Below are 21,867 nucleotides of genomic sequence, written 5' to 3'. Positions count from 1 at the left end.
AACATTAGAGATGGAAGAGTGTTAACATTCTGTAAGATCACTGTTAAATTATACGATATTGTATATCCTAAATGGAGTAAAAAATATATTTGGTTTCGCGCCGTAAAAAAACAAAAGGGGATTTTTACTTTAATATAAGCTTTATTCACAAAGAAAATAAATAATTATTACATTTCAACACTTTTTCAGCCAAGTGGTTCACCATAAAATCCTTATCCTCCTCCATCGTTTTTCGGGTCGCTCGAGCTGCACTCTTCCGTTTTTTTCTATACTTTTCTTAGATTTTAGTCTTATATTTTAAAATAAAATGAATATTTACAAAGATGTTGTACGTAAAACTTAACTCAACTGCGTAGATTTTCGAATAACTATACCAGGGTAGGGACTCAGGAGCAGGACCGGAAACGGAAACGGAGGGTGTTGGGTGGTGCATCTTTTTTTAGATTTTACTGTTGTGTGGGGTTTGCTGGTGGTGATGGTGCTTGTGGTGGTGGTGCAAGTGCTCAAAAGGCCCCGTTGAAGTGCAGGTTTTGTGAGGCGAACTGCGGGATCCCGTGGTTGAGAGCTAGAACTTTACTGATTACTTTCAATTCGTCAAGATTTCTTAAGCTGCTAAATTGACTAAGTTGGTTGCCACTCGAATGGCTCGAATGTCTATTTTTATAGTTTGCATTACCTGGACTGACTTCACCTCCAGATTTCGCCTGTTGCTGCAACAATTGCTGCTGTTGCTGCTGCTGCTGCAGATATTGCTGGGCGTTCTGCTGCAACTGGTTGCTGAGCTGCGGCGTCAAGTGTTGCCTGTAAAAGTTCTGGTTATCCAAAGTGGGATTCGAACTCGGCTGCTGGCTGACAATTGTGGTGGCAAAGGAGTTGCTGGGCTGGATCTCTACGTTGTTGTTGAGTCCAAAGTTTCCCACTCCCGTTTCCTGACGGAACTGGCGTCCTCTGTGCTGTTGTTGTTGCTGGAAGATCGCATTGCTGACATAGTTGGGCACCAGCAACTGATGTTGCTGCTGGAGGGGCTGCTGTTGAAATTGCTTGTAATTGTGCTGGGGCAGGGCCTGAAGCTGAGACGCCTCGGCGGGTGAAAAGTTGAACTGATTCGAGGGCTGGACCTGCAAGTTTTCATTCGATTTCTGCAGCGATTGCTGCAGGTTTTGGAAAATTTGTTGAACAGCATTCGTTGGTGCTTGCAGTTTCTGATAGTTGTTGTTGCTGTTGGCATTGTTGTTGCTGTTTTGCAGGGCGAATTTATGACCCGAAACGGCATCGCGCAGTGGCAATTGCTGCTCAATTGGATATGTGGGATAAATAACAGTTTTGGTATGTGTGCTGGGTATAAATTCCACCGAAGGTCTTATGGAGTAACCCACTGAGGGCGGTTGCAGTGCCGTCTGAATGGCCTCCAGCGAACCGTGTTGCTGCTGGACCGGAGGGGTTTGCTGTTGCTGCTGTGGCTGTTGCAGTTGCTGCTGTGGTTGCAATGTACTAGGTTGTGCAATGGGCGTGGCTTGGTAACGATTCTGGCTTTGTTCCTCCAGAAGCTTCAACTGGCGCAGGATCAGAGCCTGTTGCTCTTGAGCCTGTATCTTCAGTTGGTATATCTGCTGCTCCAAAGCCCGCTGCCGTTCAATAAGATAATTGTTCACATTAGGGGCTTCCTGAATATTGCTTCTGGGCTCCTGCTACCAAAAAATAAATAAAATTTAAGACTTGGGTCTTGAAACAATTAAAAACAAATTAGGGCTATTAGAAATATGGCCTTTAATCTTTAAGTCTTAATTTTCCTTTTCCTATTTTTCAGCTTACCTTAACAAAATTATTTGTAGTGCTGGCCAAGAAGGCGGGCGTGGTGGAGAAACCATTGTTGGCTGCAGTACTGGTGGTAATCTGGGTGGTGGTGGTAGTGCTGCTGGTGGGTGGAAACTGTGTGGGCAGTGGTGTGGCCGGCGGCTCAGACTCCAACACATTCAGTTTGGTAATGGTGGGTCCGACATGTTGCTGGAGTGGCTGATGTGTCTGTTGCAATTGCTGTGGAGCGAAGCTGCTGCGCTGATTGCCCGCGAGCAGGGGGCGGAACTTTTGGGCCGTACCCCGCTCATCCAGATCCACAGTGAATGCGGTCACTAGCGGTGCTTCCTGGATGCGGATATCCTGCTTGTCCACCAGCTCGATGTTCTCTCCGTCCTCGTTGTGCGTGGGCCGCGGAGTGATTGTCGTTGTCGTGGTGGTTGTTGTGGTTGTGCGACGCCTGGTGGTGCGGGGTCTTGGCGTCGTTGTTGTAGTGCTGGTAGTCGTTGTTGTGGTGGTCGGCTTCCTTAAATTGCTGATCTCGAACTTGATTTCATGGCTGCCACTGTCGTGAGAGATCTCATTGCTGCTCACGGATCCGGAACTCGCGCTATCCACACTCCTGGTCAGTTGGCGATTTTCCGGACCATCTGCCTCTGCGGACTTTGGTTCTAGGGGAGAAGTGGCCGTGGGGGAGTTCTGCTTCCGGAGCGTGGTCTTCTTCCAAAGCTTTGAGCGATCGATGAAGGAGGAAAGCAACTGCTCCTGGGCATTCCTCTCATCGAAGGTGGCCGTATAAAACTGAACTGTGGGCACCACTGCCTCCGGCTCGGCGCCGTTGGTGCTCTCCTCCAGAATCTCGTCCTTTTCACGATGCGATGGCAGAGTGCTGGTCTCCGTGCGCAGGAGAGCCCTGGATCCACTGCTGCTGGGACTCTGCTCGCCACTTTCTGTCACCCCAGCGGCCGCCTCCTCCTGCTCCAATTTATCAATGGCCCGGAGTAGCGCCTGTCGCACCGAATAGTCCAGCTTCTGTATGGCCTCCCTTGGTATGATCTCGTTGCTCTCCGTACTGCCGTTGTCAGCTGCAGTATCCTCCGCCTCCTCCGCAGCATTGGTAACATGAAGCCTCAAAGCCGCTAGCAGTAGAAGGGCCAGCAATACCCAGGGCAGGCCGTTTAGATGTCTCTGTTTTTATTATTTGGGAAGAGAAAACAAAGAAAGAGGAAATATTAATGGATGAACTTAAAAGTTAATAACTTAATAAGTTCAAAACGTCACGTTTTGGGGGTCTTAGTTTCATGGCTCATTTCGTTTAACGATCATTGATGCTCGGTTTGTTGGCGACACCTTGGGCTGAATCGGTTTGGCTAATTGTCTGTGACATCTTCACTATTTCACAAGCCATTGCCTTGGTCGACGTGGGCTTTAGTGTTATTTAAAGGTGGAATTTTTAAAAGTTTTTGGGGATTTTTAACGATTTTAATTGGCGTTTAGAGCATGCTGAGCTCTTTAAAATGTTTTGTAAAAAGCAAACTCACGAACGCTTCGTAAATTTGACCTTTGTAAGTTATTTTTGTAATAATAAACAATTAGAGCTGAATGATTTATATATTTCCTAAGACCTATGTTCAACCTAGTATACAAAATGTGCGTACTTGAAGAGTTTTTAAAAACAAAGTATGGGAGAAAAAAGGGGAAATAGAAAATTTTATTTTATGATATATCTTTTTTTAAAAAGCACCCATCGAAAATCTTACCCAGACTCCAGACTAATCATAATTTTCTTATTAACCTGTCACTTGCTATCTGTCTCATGCATTTCTCAATTATCAGGCCCAATTATCGCTTTGAAGTTTCTGGTTATTTTTTTGGAATTTCCTAGAGACCAAGCCCAGTTTTGAGCCGACTTGTGCAATCTGCTGGAAAATGCATGAACACTCTCTGACCCCTTCGTTTTCCAAATCAAGCCTACCAATCGCGGCGTGGTAATCTTTCCGGCATATGCACCAACGGAAAATCATAACGCATTATGTGTAGTTTTTTTGGTTTTTTGCTGGTCAGACTGCCCACTCAGATGGCATCGGGGCATTCGGGTTTTCTTGACTTTTCCAGGGGAATGAATCCATGGACTGTGTTCGGGCCCCTTTTGCACAATTTCCCATTTTCAACAGCTTGACGATTGATTTCTGGTGGTTTGGTGGCTCTAGCTTGCCGAGACTTTTTGCAAATTGCCTTGCAACGCTTGTTTGGCCGTTGCCGAAAGTTTAGGCTAATTGTTGCCCCAAACGAGCCTTGGATGCTGGCTGAGGGTTGGCTGGTTGGAGGGGTTGGGAGCCAAGCCATCTGACCACCTGTCGCTAAAGCACAGAGTTCGGACTACGTGAGTTTCCCGCTTTGATTTGGTTTCGTTTCGGTTTTGGGCGCTCATTGTGGGTGCCCAGGATTTTCTTTGGTTTTTGTGCCAGTCACGTTGTTGCCACTTGGCACTTTGCATTGTTTCTCGTTTTTGGCCAAATTTGTACAATCGTGGGGAAGTCGTTTCTGGCCGGCTGTATCAGAAATTATTTAATCAGCTCAGCAGCAACAGATGAAATGAAAAGCCCATTTGATTCGCAGCCAGGATTCCAGCGATTTGCATCGCCAATGTTGCATAAATATTTCCATTGCACAGCAAAAAAACCTGAATGTTTTTGTGTATCGAAAGAAATAGACTTTTCATGAATTTTTTTCCAGTGATTTATAGAAACCTTTATTCAATTGAACCGCCTATGGTTCATCAATCTTTCGCATTGATTAAATCTTTCAACTCTGCTCAACACCTTTGACTTCAGATTTTCGCCCCAAAACTTTCTACTTGTTTGCCTTTAAACATCCACAGCAGGTCTTTCCTTTGATGTTCGTCATTATAAAATCGAACATGACGCGACTTTTTATGCTTTTTGAGTTAAAAAGACTGGCGGGAAAATCACCATTATTTTTTACAATTTAACTGGCAGTCCTCTTCCGCCCCAGCCAAGGCCAGAGTTCAAGTTCTGCTAAAGGGCAAAGCATTAGGAGCCACGCCACCCTTTTCGATGGGAAATAATTCCAGTTGGCAGTCATTTCTTTTCCAACTTGTTTGTATTTTTCGCGAAGCAAAAGCTCACAAAACCAATAGCCCTGTCTACTTTGCTGATCATTTGCATCAATCGCGGTATGGAAGCCATCAAGTTGGCGCTAAGCTAATCAAGTTTGCCGGCTTTGATTTCGTGAAGAGGCCAGGTTGGGGAGCCGGTAGGGAACAGTGAAGAGAAAAAATAGCAATCATCATAAATTGTAATGGTCAGGCCAAGGTAGTTGGATATCTCTGGCATAGTCATATTAAAAGGCTACCCGAGCATGTTGGCTCAATCGCATGTAGGCATTCCCATTCCCATTTCTATTTATTTCATTTCGGGTTATTTCCCTGCAATGTTTGGCACTTGGAAACACGAAAATACAATCCGCAATATACGGAAGTGTTTAATTGTAAATATTTGTTGCAAACCGTGGAGGAAAACTCCCTTTGATATTTCTTGAATATTATCACTATTTGTTGAGTGGATGGGAAAGTCTTTAAGTAAACTGAAGGCTAAAAATAAAAGCTATCAAAATGTTTAAAATTTCTCTATTTAATATACTAGTTCACAGCCCGCTTCATCATAATAATCCCTTCCGAAGCTGCCAATTTCCGTTTTAATTGGACGAAGATATTCATATTGTAAACGTATGAAATTAACAAGCGCGTAAAACGCCATAAGGCAGCTCAATAAAATTCCTTTAATTATCCATAATTATTTTCGCTGGCCGCAGAGTTCCGCAAAATAGCTTGAGGCCCCAAAAGCCGCAAAGTGTAAAAGTGATTTAACAACAATCGGACAACGCCAATAAATTAGCAATAGCCCAATGGTTAATGGCCCAGAGCTGTCTATATTATTCATTGATTGCTGGATTTCTTGTGTGTAAAGTGTGTGTGGGTAGAAAATGTTTTCTTTTTGTCTTTCCCCTCCGCATCATAAGCAAATAACGCAGCAATTGCATAAGCCGCGGAGCTGACCAAACCGAAAGACTTCACTTTCGACGCCAAGACTGGGTAACCCAGTTCCACTCGACAACAATAAAAAATAAGAAAAACAATAATAAAAAAAATGGTACATCATATTCGTATGCCTCTCCCCTGGCTTTGTGATTAATTTCACGCCTGCTGAGCTCGGCTTCACCTCGGATATTTCGCATTCTGCAGATGCATTCCGCATTTTGCATTTAGCCGCACTCGCTGGAGGATTGGATTGCATCAGACAAGCCTGATGCAATCAGGGTGGTGGTTGCCCACCACCAGTGGCATCTACCAGCCGCCACGCATTATTAAGCAGCCCGGCAGTGGCCAAATGATAAGCCCCGAAAACCTGGTTGAAAGTTGTACATCTTCTCGCATAACGCAATCTCCGCCGATGTCCAATCGAAAGACCAACCAGTCCACCAATTGGCGAGCTGGTGCAAATTACCGTTTATGCTCAATGTGGGCCAGCATTAATATTTATGTGTGTCACAGTTATGTTGTAATCCTGACTAGGCTGAGAAATGTCATAAAATGCAATAAAAATAATAATGCAATATTTTCTCAGTTATTTTACGAGCAAGTCAAGTTCACGCCCAAACAAACGATATCTTAAAGGGATTAATATCTCTTGTGACAGTTAACAATGCTGTTCCAAATTAGCTATTAATATAAAAAACAAATTGGCTTACATTCATAACCAAATTATGGTTTATAAACAATGGAGTGTTTGTTACCAAAATAGATCGAAGATATGGCAATTTAAGATGTCGGGAAAATAGTTTTCTTGGTGGGTTTGATCTAAAGTTCTTTAAAATCATAATATCTGAAAACAGTCATCAAATTTCAAACTAGAGGACATGCCCTAATCGATCATCTACTTTTTATGTCGTCTCAATAACAATCCCCTTGTTTTCTCTTGCTCAATAAATTTGTTACAGTATTTTATGGGCTTTTAACTGCCTTTGTGGCTACCAAGCTTTGTTGTCCACAGGCCCATAAAAAACGACTGTAATTGCGTGTGTGGGCATCTTAGCTCTATGGAAGCCACCTTTCCAGCTCGATGCCAGATACCAGATACCAGAAAGTGGATGGCTAAATAGCAAGTCCCCGGGAATTAACATAATTTCACACTCGAATCGAGTCGAGGCTGACGCGCCCTGCTCAAAAATCGGGCCTGGCATTGTTTCGGCGCGATATATTAACCTAATCTCCGCCGATCGGTCCGAGACTGTTTTGACATGGAAGCGGGCTTTTGATTGGCATTGATTGGACCCTCAGATATTGACCAATAACGTGATATCGCGATATATGTGTGCGATATGCGATATGGCAGGGGATATTTTTGGATTCATTGCTGTTTACATTTCGATTAGGGCCCATTTTGCTGACTGTTATTTGCATATTGATGTGCATTTAATTGGGTTTGGTTGCGTGTAAGCCCTCGAAGCTGCGGCAGATCCGATGGCATTCATATAATATAATATAACAAGGCCCAGAGACACAGGTTATCTCTGGCTGATTGGCCAGAGGTCAAGTTTATTGATCGGCTCGATAAGCAGATGAGCAAGTTCAAGTTGAGGCATCAAATTCAATTTGCCAGCCTGTCTGGTAATAATAATATTATGCTGTCTTTTACAACAGGTTTCCATAATAATTTTAGATATTTTTACTTTGTTTTTTTTTGTATTTGTTTTTTGCCACGCCAAACAAACTCTCGCCAACATTAGCAACTGAGTGAAAATCCGTATCTTCATTTGATTGACCAACGCGTTTTGCCATCTCCCCGGCTTTTATTTAGCCACACAGCACATTTCATAATAAAAATAAGACAAAATTACCAATGTGCGCATATTACAATAAATTTCCGAGATACAGACACACACCTAAAGACACCCTACTGTATCTGTAAGGTTTTTCCATCCTAAGATAATGTCTGTTTGCGGGCTTTTTGCAGGCGCGTTCGCGTAATGTCTGCCCATTGTTTGTGTTTTGGGTCTCGGGAGTTCGAATTTATATATGTATAGTCGAGATGGGAGGGGCTGGAGGGAAATCTGCTGCTTTTTCCATTTTTTTTTTATATTTTTTCTTTGCTTTTTGTTTTGCTCTTTACATCTAATGGCGCGTTGAAACAAAAATGCAATGTCAATGGCATCATTGCGCCGTGTACTCGGCAATTTCGGTTTCACTTTTATCGATGCCCGGGCCCCTGGTCTTTTGAGGTCTTTTTTGAGGAAGACCCCGGATGATAAAGATGGAGATGGAGCCGGAGAAGAGATCATCGGCTGGTGGCAGTGCCCAGTGGAAGTGGTAAATGTTTTTTTATGCTCAGCGCCTGGACGGAGGCTTTGTTTTGTTTGTTGTTTTTGGGTTTTGTGGACTGTGGAGTGTCCATATAGTTACATATTATTATGTAAATCGCTTACATTGTGTGTGCAGCGTCGTGTGCCAGTTACTACTCAGCGTACAATTGCCATCGGAGGCTGCTGTTGACCTTTCGGCGTGAAGGTAGTTTACAAAACAAAAGACTTAGGCAACGAACTCGACACTAAACTCCCCCTAAAAGCCATCATTGCACTTGCTGCTTACGCTTCTCAGCATTTATAAATGATATCTGATATAAATATATATATATTATATACACACATATATATGTATATATATATATATATCTATGTATATCTCAGGTGGCTGCTGATTTATGCGCACAAGTGCAGATGGGTTTCTCCTATTCCGAGTGGCCCATCTATCATATGGTAAATTGTAAATTGTTAGTTTTTGACAATTGCACAATTTCGTGCAGACCCTGGAATCAGATACAGATACAGATCTCCCGGCACGATATATGAGTTCGCAGCTCAGTGTGCGGGCGTCTAGTTATTTATTTCTTGTTGGATCCATGAATTGAATATCTTGTGAATGAAGCGCCGCTGATCGTGAGTGAGTGTGTGGCACTTTTACTTTTCTACGGGTTCGGCGGGATACAATAGCGCCGGGTCAACAGTTCCGATAAGTAAATCAAATACCATTCCCTGATCAATGACTGTGAAAATCGGAACCCCGGGGCACTTGAAAACATTAATTGAAATGGCTCAGATACTTGAAACTCACACAGAGATTATATGGCCCATTGAAGGAAAAAATGTTTAAGGAAATGATAATGATGTGGAGATATAGTAGCGCTTTACAATTTGTTGTATTATGTAGTTGATGTGTTGTCTTACTATTACAATAAAATAGTAGTTTATTTGATTAGACACCTTAACTTTCTTTTGATGATAAAATAAAGAGATGTTTTAACTTTTTCCCTGCACTTTCATCTAATCCTTAATCGCTTAATTTTCTGACCAAATCGAACAAAAACACATCCCTTGACACTCACTGTGTAGATGATTTATGACCCGATGGCTAATTTTGGGTTGGAGAAATCGGCAAGGAAGATGCTTTTTGTTTGGATATATAATTTTTTTTTGCCAACGCAAACAGAAAAGCGAAAAAAGTGCGAGTGCAGCATAATCAATTTTAAGCATTGTCAAACTGCAATTATGCAACGGTGAAAAGTGAAATTTTATTGCATGTCAACAGCGGCAGACATCTACACACATCTTGCTTCTTCACAGATGACTTGCTGCCTGGGCTGGGACTCTGCCTGCGCTGGCTGGATGCCAAAAACTCGCCGCTCAGGTCCAAAGGCTGGAGCCAACTCTCAACTTTGTCTGGCTGGAACAGGTCGCCCGGGCTGGCAATTTGAATTTGGCCATAAACTGTCGATTGCGCAACCTGAAATCGGATATGCTTGGGGTGTGGACTTCGATGCTGGGTCAACATACGGGCCACAAGACACATAAATCCTTGTACCTCCCTCCTCGTTCTCTATTGACCAATCTAATTCAAGTCAAACGACCACCTGCGATTAGATGTCTTATTTTGATCAACATCCGGTCGCATTTATGGCCATTTTAAGGTCTCAGAGTCACAGTGCCTTTTTATCGGTATTGGGTCTTAATCAGCAGAGGAATTTAATGATGGCTTTCTGGTCGTTTTGACTATGAGTGATTAACGCTCGTAAAACAACTCGATCGGTAGCTGACATTCAGTCATTCAGTCTTCAAATTAACTGCGTCTCAGATGTCGCTAATTAAATTGTTTTATTGGAGCTCCCCGGCTGTGTCCAGCTCTGAGACGGATCCATTAAATGGCATTAAAAAGCCATTACACAAATGACTTGGCAAATGACTTTCAATAATTTGGTCTTGCCGAAAAACCAAACAATCCCATGCATATATTAATGATTGGGCTATCCGATCGATCGCTGCTGTCAGTTCGCCTAGACTCCCACACTCTGAGGTTTCTTTCAAAGTGCCAAAAATGGGCGTGTTTCGACAATATTGACTTGTGTTTTACTAATTGAGTTAATTAAATTAGTGAAATTTCTATTCGGGTTGGAGCAAAAAAATTTTTAAAAAAGAGAGTATGAGGGGATTTTTTGGGGGTTTTATCGTACTATATTATACTATATGGTAGTTCAAGGAAAAATTTGCAAAACGTGATCTTTTAGTAATTCTATGCGATTAGGACATTTAATTGGAAATTGATTGGTGTTAAATATTTAAGATTTGTTTTTTAAGAACTTTATTCGTTTTTAAGAAAAATGTTAGTAAAAAATAGTCCTAATTAACAAAATTTTTGAAGGTTTATGAAAGAAAAAAAAAAGTGAAGTAAAAAAAATATTGAATATTCAAAACTCACACCAAACATTTCGACAGCGTTTCTTTATTGGGAAATATCCGATTATATAGCGCTGTAATCCAAACTGTTTCACTACACGACTCCTTGGAATCTCCTCTAGATGATGCCCGCAATCAAATTGTAATATTCGATAATAGGGACAGAAACTAATCAAATGCGAATTAACTGCTAACGTTTCCTTTATTGTATTTGGATTATCGACATTTGATTTGTTTACAGCTCATCCGCCGCAGGCTGTCGGCTCGTTGCACTTTATTTTCGATTAATTGCCAAATTTCGAATCGTTATTTTCGAATTAGCGAACAGTTCACACCGGCCGGGATCGATGAAACAAAGCTAATTTTCGCGGCTCAGAGATTGTTTGATTTTTCTTCGTTGTCTTTTTAAACTTTTTTTTTAGTTTTTTTCTGTACTTTTTGTAGTTTTTTTTTTTGGGAAGTTGCTGGCGCACAACAACTGAACCAAAAAATCAAAAACCCAACCGAACCGTCTGAACGCTCGAAACCGTCTGAAGCGCGAGTGGTTTTGAATTTTTCCTGGCCGAAGACAAAAGCATTTTGGCCTGAAGATGCTGCAAGTGTTGCTGGCAACATGTTGCTGGCATTCTGCATGTTGCCGACTCGTTGGCCAGCTTGGCTTGCGGGCTAATGAATGAAAGCGCGTCACTCATTATTGTGGCTTGCTGCTTGAACTTGGCCAATTGGCGATTCAGAGGCGCCCTTTGCACATTTTAGTGGCCATTATGACGCAACATAAATTCTACTCTAAAATCAGCCTGCAGCCGGTTAATTAAATTATATACGTTTTTATTTATAAATTTTTTTTTATTGGTGTTTTATGCGTGTCTCGTTTGATGTGTTTTCGCCAGACTTTCCTTTTCTTTTGCTGGCCAAGTTTTACGGCATTACCCAACATCAACGCTGTGGCATCTTCACCGCCGTATCGGCCAACTTGTTTCGTTTTCGTTTTCGGCCAAATCCTTGCCCAGAGCCAAAGCCGGCGCGCTTAATGAGTGCTCCGAGCTCCGCTCCAAAACCCCAGCCAAGTTGAACGTCCGTCCAGCTTCCAACATCCAACGCACACACGTGCCGCAGATCAAAGTTGGAGTCTGCGGCTTGAACTTCCTAGTGGCTGTCTGGGTCTCTGCAATTTTTGGGCCACTTTGTGGTGCAAATTTCTCTCGCATTATCGCCAATTCAGCATGTAAATTAACTCATTTCTGAAGACGCATGGTTTAATATATTCGATTTCCGCTTGCTTCTTTTCATTTCCGGTCATCTCCAAAGTCCCCGATGCCAATTATTATTTTTTTTGCTGTATTTTAAACTATATAATTGGAGCTGTACACAGGCCATGAATGGTTATTGTTAAATGACATTAATGTTATATAAACCAATCGGAAGTAAGGACTAACTTTATTTTTTATTTATAAGGAATATAAAACCCAGTCAGTCAGTTATATTTTTTTTTAAATCTCAAATAACTCAAAAGCCACAAAAATTTCCTTAATTTAAATAAGTAATTCGCCATCGCATTTAATAACCTTTTTCGGGTATTACCAAATTACACTGCCTAGTGCCATAACACCTTTTGGGTAACCTGCATAAAAAATTACCAATCGGCGGGGGAGGGCACTGGGTACTCATCCGCTGTCAATGGGAAATGGGAAAAAAGATTGCCAGGCAGTTGGACAAGTTCTCCACATGCCACCGGGAGGAGAGTCGGTGTTGGAGTCACATCTCTTAGGCGCATATTATTTGCCAAATGCTTTGCCACAAACCAACAGAAAGCCGCAAAAGCGAGCCAAAAACTAAACATTGAACCCATCCGAGGGGATTCCAAACCCACCAGAGGCAAAGGCAAACCAGCTTTCTTTGTCGTCGTGACTTTTGATATTTGAAATGATGCCGAGACGCCTCGACGCCGACTGTGAAACAACAGTGAGCTTTTGAATCCGTTTGCACCCTTTTCCATCTGTTTCATGTTCGATCGGCATGCGTTTCTCTCCACCCCCGTCTGCCAAATTTTCAATTTTCCCCAATGACTTTTCCGAGGCCAAGCAGTTAGCTGCTCTGTATGCTGAACAAATTTTGATTGCGGCCAGGACATGGCCTACCCATGTTCCAATGTATGTACCCATCTATCCGCCTACCTGGGTAACATGATGCAAATGCCTCCGACTGGAGGCCGAACGTGACGATCCGCAGGCCATTTGGATCGCTCATTTAGCATGTTGATGTATTGCCCTGAAACACTGAGACAATGTTGAAAAGCGTCTACTGAAATTTTAGAAAAAAATATATAAATTTAAATGTATCAAAGATTAGAGCGCTATTTTAAAGTACTTTAAAATTTATATTAAAGAGTTTTTAAAGATTGATTTCTTTCCAGTGCCACCATAATTGAAACCCATAGCTATATGTATTTTTTAAACAGCCATGTGAACTGGATTCCTAATGGAGTTTTGTGGTTACGGATTGGCATCCGATCATCTCAGGTGAAGCCTGAATCCACAACTCAGGTTAGCCGCAATTTGGAGCCCCGGTAACTGGTAACTGCCTATGACCTTAGCCACCTGATTCAATTTGCCACGCCTCTTTCCCACTACTGTGCACATATTTTATATAAAATATATATGCATAAAAAGGTTTTTTTATACCGCATAATAAAGTCATCCATCTGAGCAAACGATCATCGGAGTGGCCTGGGGCTAAGCTTTATTGTGACACTTGATTGTCCAGGGAGCTCTGGCAGGCATTTATGATTGGTAGTGGAAAAAAGCAAATGAAATCATAAATAGCAAAAAGAGCAGCGAGTTCAATAAATGGGACACTGGCAAACTGGCAAAACAATCGAGAAATTTGTTTATAAATAAATTTGTATAAATTGCATACATTTGACATAAGACAATGGCATTGTGAGCTATGAAATCAACGTGTCAATGAGGGCCAGACCAATAATTTAAAATGCAAATAGTCGAAAAAAGCAATCGTAGATTGTCGTTTAAGGTGTGAAATATGAACGCCACAGAGGAGCGATCGCAGCCAGCCAGTCTCAAATCTCCAGAGAAGGAGACACACTCCGAAACCCGAGAAAAGATTTGCTAACGCATTTCGGATAATCATATGCATCCATCCACTTTGGCTATGTTTTTATTGGGAGTTGTCGCTGCTTGGGGTCTTCGGTTACACTATTTTTGTCAGTTCGGTCAGTTTGGGGCCTTGTCAGTTCCGGATTAGACCAAATGGCTTTTTAAGTAAGCTAAATCAATCATTTGACAGCCGCTTAATTGGCCGTCGATCGGATGCCACGCCTTGGAAAGGAGGCCATATCGATGGGATCTCCAGTATTGTCTTCTAGCTTTCTGGCAGCTGCTGTTGCGATGGCTACTGACTGACCTTTTGAACTCTATTTTTCGGGTGACCCATTGTGCGTAGTTCAATGCCATGGCAATCCGTTTTCTTTTCCTCATTTTTCACAATGATTGAAAGTGTTGGTTGGGGCACCTCAAATGCCAGCCAACCCATGAAATTATTTGAAGGACTTTGATTGATGTCTGAAGTGAAATCTCAGAGACCTTTAGGGAAATCAGCGAAGTTCCCAGGGAAAATCATTATAAAGGGGCTTATAATATAATTTTCTAAATAAATAAAGTTTATGGCTTAAATAATAATCAAGTAAAAAACTATATTATTCCACTATAACTTAAGTTCTTTTAGCTAATTAAGCCAATTAAGTTTTACAACCAACCCATATTAAGACGATCCATTATGTGAGCTAATATGAGTTGATTTCTCAGATCATTTGTTGGTTTTTATATTTATACTCCCATGTATATGCCTCGGGCTAATCAAATTTATACATTTATGCGATCCACTATATTTTTTGGGCCAAAGAGATACATTTGATACGTTTTGGGATGACGTCCGCCTCATAAACAACAAAACGCTAAGCAATATCAATCAATTATGTCGAGTCCCAGAGCTCCATCTGCAACTCTAGACGGGACCCAGCCCCGGGTTTTATGTAACGGAATGGCTAAGATTTCGTTAGATTTCGAGGCGTCTAGTAAAATCATAAATCTTGTGAATATTTTCGTCCGACTGTTGCGTCAACTTTGCGCACTTTGCTTTAAATATTAGAAATTGAGACTCTGACTCGGCTCTGGCTTAAGCCTTTTCGGATGATTAACATTTTGTTGACCCAACAAATTGTAGGTGGCGACTGGGGTCACACACGGATGGATGTGGCAGGGACGGGGTGTGCTGCAGGGGAACACCCACTTGTGCTGCGTGTGAAAACCGATTGGCCAAATTAAAGACACACTAAAGGGTTTTGCCATACACAAGCTATTTTTGTTTGGATTTTCTTTACTTAATTTTTTTTCAGGTTCGACTTAAGCCGATCTTTTGTTATGTTGATGGCCCGTAATTTGTCATATGCTGCGGGCCAAACTAATGAAGGCTGACGAGGTTTGCGGAGCAGCCCCGTAGACGTGACAGTTCACTTTCAACACATCTGCGAGTGACTCCCACAAATATTGATACCCCATGAGTTACGGCGGCAATAAGTCAGGCTGCGGCGCTAAGAGCTTCTCTCAATCATCACTCGCATGGCATGGATTATGGTTTGATTTTATATTTTCATTGCATACATTTTATTACATATCTAAATTCTATAAAAACAAATTTTCAGCTTAGCGAACATAATTTTATAAAAGCTTTCCTAGTTGGCCGACTCCGTCAGCTGCCTCTGATCCTTGTCTGCGTTGTGTGCCTGCCACCAATCGCCGACATATTCGCGAAGACTGGACAAGGCCAGTATGGCGGGAACCTCTAGCTGGTGCTCGTTTGCCAGCCAGTTGCAGTACTCCGATCGGGAACACGCTCCCAGGCCACCGTAGCTCTTCACATAACGCACTCCTGGCAGCAGATCTGGCCAATGCCGGGAGAGACACTCCAGCAGAACGTCCAACTGCTCAGAGGAGAGAGACCGATGCTGGCCACTGGCTGAGCCCGTCTTCCACAGCACATTCAGCAAGCGTCCCATTCCAGGCACCGATATCCTTGGCGAGAGTTTGGGCAGCAGTTGCAGCACCAGCCGATGCAAACGCAGTTGGATTTGGTCGTAGTCGGGGAGTTCCGAGCGAGATGCTGCCAGAGCATACCACAGATTGTTGATTATGCTAATGATGCCCTCGATTATGTCGAACTGATGGAACTCCGTGTCGCGGATGACGCCCACCAGCCACGAGAGAATGCCCACGTGCTCCAACATGATCTTGACAGCACCGGGAATCTTGACGCAGGTGGAAAGCACCGACAACAGCAGCAGATTAGTCTCGAGCGTGGCCAAACTGGATCCGTAAAAGCCGAGCAGGACCTTGAACGTGTTGGTGGACACCAGCAGGAAGAGATCGGCGCTGCACTTGATTCCACACCGCAGCAGCTCCACAATGAACTCGCGGTATTGCTGGTGTTCCGTCTCCTGGGAGTAGAAGAACACATTGAAGTCCGGTATGGTCTGGAAGTTGAAGCTCTGCTTCAGTCGCAGGTACATCATCAGGCGCTTGTACAGCAGATGGGTGGGCTCTGTGCTCAGGTTGAAGCTCTGGGCAATGAACAGGGCAGGGATCAGGGGTACTCTGGGAGTGCCGCCGTGGGTTCTCGTCTGGGCCAGCCACGAGGTTCTCAGCTCCGCCAATCCAGCTTGGATATTGTCGTAGGCCTGGGTCCATAGTGGTTTCTCGTAGAACTTGGAGAGCTCAAAGTGGGCGCGATACCTTTGCTGGCAACTGGCCGCCGCCAATCGCATGTCCTTGTCCAGGGAGGACAGTCCACAGAAGCTGATGGCCAGCAAGCCATTTTGCACGGGCCAGCGAGCCCAAACCACCGATTCCGGAGCGAAGCAGTGCATCATCAGGGGCAGCAGGAAAGCAGGATCGTAGCACGACTCGTATATTTTCTCCCTCTTTGGACAGATGCGCCGCAGTTCCTGGGGGAACTCCGAAATGCCCTGCTCCACCATTTTTTCGAGCTGATTGTCGCCGAAATTTTGCGATTTCTTAGCCGGATTAATGAACTCCACCGAAGGCAGTTGTTGGCTGGCATGCAGGCTTCTCCAGATGGGGAAGTTCTCTATGGTGTACTCGCTGGTCTCCCGCACAATCAAGGCCAGCACCTGGGCCACGTTCGTCTCCTGTTGCTGCAGCCGAGCTCTCTCGTCTTCGTCCGCAGCCCGCAGGGCGTAATGGGCCACCGCACTCTCGCCCCAGATGAAGGGGCGGTACTGCTCCAGACCCACCTCGAAGCGTTCGTAGTGTTCCAGCAGGGCGAGCGTGTAACGATCCGCAGGAGAAAGCTTCGCATGGTACGAGCCAAGAATTACGGGGATGTGGGAGGATTGCAAGGCACTGGGTCCCTTTCTGGCCAGCGTCTCCATCAGCTGCAGCAGATGGGTCTTTGTCTCACTCTCGCCTCCCAGGAGGTGATCGAAGCAGCAGGAGTGAGTGCAGATCATTTCGTAGAGCAGCGCAGGCGAGGCATCCTCCTCGCCCTGAGCCTCCTCTTTGTAATCCTCATACATAAGGTTGCATAAAAAGGCCATCAGCTTAAGGATTAGACCGTTGGTTTGATCCTGCACCGGAAGGCGCTCCTCGGCAAGGTGCAGAGCTAGTTTCAAGCAGCTTTTGCAGAAATTGAACCACTGCGGATTCCCCAGCAAACGACTCCAGTCCAGAGGAAGCGATTCTTGGGCCTTGTGGTGCGCCTCCCACCACTCGTAACAGTTCCAGGATATTTGTTGCAGCTTGGCCAAGTCCAGGGCCTGCTTCTTCAAGTCCAGAGCCAGCAGTTGGACGTTGAGGTTGATGTAGTTGACAAAGATGGTGGCCTGTTGCTTCTCATCCTTGGCTGCCCCAAAGGCCTGCCAATAGATCTCTCGCAGAACTCGCACCTGGAAGAGCTCCACCGAATCGAGCTTCAACTGCTTCTGGCAGTAATCCAGGCACTCGGACTTGGGCATGCACAGGGCAATGAGTAGGGCACTGGCCTCTGGATGTTCCCGGTAGATGAGAGCTGCCTTCTGCGGCTTTTCAATGCTCTTCATGAAGCCATTTTTGTAGGTCTGGTAGCAGCGCTGGAGCACAGCATGAGGTAGTTGATAGTCCTTGGTCAGGGCTATGTCCAGAAGTGGATATACCAGTTCCTTTTGCTCTATGTTACTAGGCAGCAGTTCTGCGAACTTCTCGGCCAACTTGGGCTGTCGCTCCAGCAGCAAACTCGCCATTCGAATGGCCGATTTGCTCAGTTTCCTAGTGGAACTAAAGAAGCACCCGAAGAAGTCGTCATCACAGGCTGCCAAATGGTGGTGATAGCTGGTGAGGAACTGCAACAGGGCCACCTCCAAAGGTTCCAGCTGTTGTTCATGCAACTCACAGAAATCCTTGTAGAAGCTGAGGAGTACTTTGAAGGATTTGTGGCAGTCGACGGGCTCCTTCAGTTCAACCAGGCGAGCCAGCAGGCGCAGTAACAGCTCAAAGTAGTGATTTGGCTTGGTTTTCGTGATGAAGTCTTTAGCCTCCAGTTTGGTAGTGAGGAGGTCTAGTATTTGAACGCATTCGCTGGAGTTCAGAGCAAAGGCGTCCACCAGAGCCACACACTCCACAAGTTGCTGTGGATGGTCGCATTGGTCCTCTGAAGAATCCAGTGCAATTTCCAAAGCCTTGATCAAATGCAGGCGGTAGTTGGAGATGTAGGTCTCAAAACGAGGTAAAGTGCGGCAATGTTCCGTCAAACGGCGCAGGAAGATCACGTAGTTCAAACGGGCCTCACTGGTTACACTCAGCAGCTCGGTGGGATGTAGTTGGCCCAAGCGAATGTTGTAAATGTAGTGGAGCAAGTTATGGGTGTGGGTTTCGTCTTGCTGCTGTTCATCGTCTCCCAAAGCTTCCTCCCGGCCATCATCCGCCTGATTAGCTATTTGGAGGAACTTAATAAGATAGTCGGCGACGAGCTCAGCCTGAACTTTACTTAATCGCTGGCTGGAGAAAGAATGCGTGAAAACGAAAAGCAGGTCCTGGACGTAGATCATGTTGCGTCGGGGATTAACTAGACTAGGATGCAAGAGCAGAGTCTGTCCCTCGCTTAACTTCAATTCAAAGTGCTTGTCTTCAGTCTCCACCTTGAAAATTTGGTCAAATGGCTGGACAGCCTCTTCAGTAAAAGCCTTGCGCATTTGCTTCAACAATGGCCACTTCTCGGCAATGGCGGATGGAAGTTTCTTGGGTTTCTCTTTTCCGGCGCTTGACGGCAGCCAACTCCTCATGTAATCTGTGTACTTCTCCAGATGAGTGCTATAAAGCTGGAGCACCTGCTCCGGCTGACTGTGGTAATGAAACAGCAGTACAAAGACCAGCTCCACATAGGCATCATAGGGAGCTTCGATGGCCACTCCCTTAAGAAGTAGGGGCATCATCTTACTTAGGGTCAGAGTTTCAACATAGGCCTGCACGGTCTGACCCTGCTCGATTTGAGCAAAGAGTCTGCTGAGGTTCTCGTTATTAGTAGCGGTCCCTGCAATGGCCAGTTCTGGTAGCTGAATTTGCCGCCAATCCAAGCAAAGTATGGTCACCAGGATGCTCTTCACATTGGAAACTGTTTCGGCTTCGAATCCTATGAGGGCCTCCAGCCAGATGTTTATTTCGTGGCCACAGGAATCGAAGAGTCCCGTGTTGTGGAAGAGTTGGTGCAGAATGTTTCCCGCCTCTGATTTAATGGCCACATCCTCCAGCATGTACGCTTTGATAAAAGATGTGAAAACCTTGCCGAAGAGTTTCTCCTGCGGATTAAGTGATCGGGGAAACAGCAAGAGAATAGTTCTAATCGACTTTAATTCCAGTTCGATCTTTTTCAGTTCCTGCGGCTGGTCGAGATGATCAAAATCAGTTTCGTACAAGGGTCGTAAGACATTCAAGTAGTTTAGAATCTGACTTGTTTTGTTCACAAACGCTCGGTTCTCCTTGCACATAAGCAGCACCAAGTCCAGGGTGACCGAAAGGAACTCCAGGACATCAACCTCATCCTTGTTCTGCTGCTGCCTGATGGACAAAAACAGAGAATACAGGATTGACTCGATCGTGGGAAAACTAACTAGCAGATGGTTCAAAAGATCAAATTTAAATTTCCGCAGCGAGTTTCCGGCCTTCTTCGACTGTTCCCGGAGGGCTATGGCTCGAACATAGTTGCTGTACTGCCGCATCATGGAGAAGAGCAACTTCTGCACCGCCAATCTCAATTTGAAGTCTGGGTTATTCAGATAACTTTTACTCGTAATTTGGAGCAGTCCTTCAATCGGCAGGCACAGGTCTTTGATCCAAAAACTAAAATCAGTCAGAGTCATCTTGTTGAAGGCGGCACCCAGGGCTGTGGGAGGAACCGCATCAATGATCTGGGCCAAAAACAAAGCCACTTTATCCATGTCTGCGATGGCGGTTCTTGCGGGGCTCAGCAAGCAACATACATTCCTCACAGTATTGCGACCCAAATCGGGACAGGCTGTTAATGTCTTGATGACCAGATCAGTTTTACGGGGATTGTCGAAGGGTCTGTAGAGGGATCCGAGCAGTTTGCCTTGCATCTTGTTTTGCTTCTGGCGGTAGTGGGTCATGGCATCGAAACAGATTCCGTGCTTCCGGGAAGTGAGCAGTACAAGCAACAGTTCGTGAACGGCTGCCGAGACAGCCTCAGCATCCTGGGGGTTAGGGGCGACCTTTTTGCTGGCTTTCAGCCTGTTGAAGAACACCTTGAGCCCTTCTGGTCCCTCCCAATCGTACAGGCGACGTAGGTTCTTGCAGCACTCCAAATCGAAAACAATAACCTTCTTTGTCTTTTGGATGTCAGGGTTCTCCAAAACGTACTGCCTTAAAGCGTTTAGTACCACGCACACGGTGACATGGTCGTCATAGACCAATCCCTTGGCCAAAACACCAATTAACTGGCCGTGATCTAGGATATTTCGTATTAGCAGTGTATTTCCCTCGACCAGAAAGGCCAGTACAAAGTGTATATACGCCTTGCGCACTGTATCCTCATTTTCGTAGTCGTTTTTGGCATGCGACAACATCTGCTGCATCACAGCTCCGTTGGAGAGCACGTCATAGGAGTTGAGAACCTGGCGACCCAGCTGCGGATCTATGCAAACGATGGCCGTAAGTAGTTTGAGAGCATTCCGACGATGGCTTGGTCGCGATGACTGGAGGAGACTATCGAGAACTCCACCGTGGATTTTAAGGAAATAACGGCACGCGGAAACGGCAGATTCCAAATGGCTCTTCTGGTTGGTGAGCACCTCCATTACAATCCTTTGGAGCGCCTCGGTAAGGTAATCAGCGTGGAAAAGGTTGTTTTTGTCGATTCGGTCGAAGGCTTCTACGAGCTCCAAAGGTTTCCCGCGCTTCTCAATGTACTTGGCCACGATTTTAGGGCGCGTGGTGCACATGTACAGAAAGTGTCGTAGCTCTGGAAATATTTGTTCATTGGATTAATGGATAAAGTAGTTTCTTGCTACTTACCTGTAATAAAGCTGTTTGTGCGGAGTTTGGAGCGAAAATGCATCATTTTGAAGTCGTTTGGAAATTTTGGAGCGTTCTCCTCTGGTTCAATACCGGAATCAGGACTGATCTCCGCCTCATCCTGACCATTTTCCTCACCGTTGTCATTATTTGTGTTCTTTCTATCCTTTCGCTTCTTGCTCTTCTTAGAGGGGGATTCCTCCACATCCATGGCCACCTGTGGCGCTTCTTCACCTTTAGGCGGCTTTGGTTTTTTTGCCTTTTTGTTTTTAGGCGTAGTTTCTACGGACTGTTCTGTTGTTTCATCTGCCGCTCCCTCTGCATTTTTATTTACCTTATCTTTCTTTTTCTTCGGCGTATCGGACTCCTTTGAAATTTTCTTAGGAATCTCCACTTCGCCGTCGTCCGGCTGTTCTGTTTCAGCCTCCTCATGTTTCCTTTTCCGCCGGTTTGCTTGGATGGCCATAGTGATTTGCTTTCCTTTATTTATATATCAAATTAAGCAATAATTAAAAATTAAATACAAAAAACACCCGCACACACGTGCTGGGATTCAAGCAATGTGACTGCACTTGAGTTTAAAAAAAAGACCTATTATTTGGCCTAGTGTTGAAAAATGTGAAAACCATTTTGCCGCGAAACTTGAATTATAAAATAGCACAAGCAACTATATTTT

At 44.5% G+C, this 21,867-nt stretch overlaps 2 protein-coding genes across 2 annotated transcripts; both read right to left on the bottom strand.

Annotated features, from left to right (window-relative positions):
* Positions 1–121: 121 nt before the first annotated feature.
* Positions 122–10,684, bottom strand: LOC108119821 (putative mediator of RNA polymerase II transcription subunit 12). The gene is made up of 4 exons (XM_017233210.3): positions 10,622–10,684; positions 1,813–2,982; positions 677–1,688; positions 122–565 (listed from the first exon to the last, which is right to left on the bottom strand). Exons 1-4 carry the CDS (start codon positions 10,628–10,630, stop codon positions 504–506), a joined length of 2,253 nt encoding a protein of 750 aa, XP_017088699.2. The 5' UTR covers positions 10,631–10,684; the 3' UTR covers positions 122–503.
* Positions 10,685–15,245: 4,561 nt separating this feature from the next.
* On the bottom strand, positions 15,246–21,752 carry LOC108119835 (nucleolar pre-ribosomal-associated protein 1). The gene is made up of 2 exons (XM_017233230.3): positions 21,192–21,752; positions 15,246–21,138 (listed from the first exon to the last, which is right to left on the bottom strand). The coding sequence occupies exons 1-2, from the start codon at positions 21,655–21,657 to the stop codon at positions 15,347–15,349; spliced, it is 6,258 nt and encodes a 2,085-aa protein (XP_017088719.2). The 5' UTR covers positions 21,658–21,752; the 3' UTR covers positions 15,246–15,346.
* Between the last annotated feature and the right edge of the window lie 115 nt (positions 21,753–21,867).

This window comes from Drosophila bipectinata, chromosome 3R (genome assembly GCF_030179905.1).
Source record: "Drosophila bipectinata strain 14024-0381.07 chromosome 3R, DbipHiC1v2, whole genome shotgun sequence".
Lineage (NCBI taxonomy): Eukaryota > Metazoa > Arthropoda > Insecta > Diptera > Drosophilidae > Drosophila > Drosophila bipectinata.
Note: the sequence above shows the minus strand (reverse complement) of the source record. Positions and strands in the feature narration are given on the sequence as shown.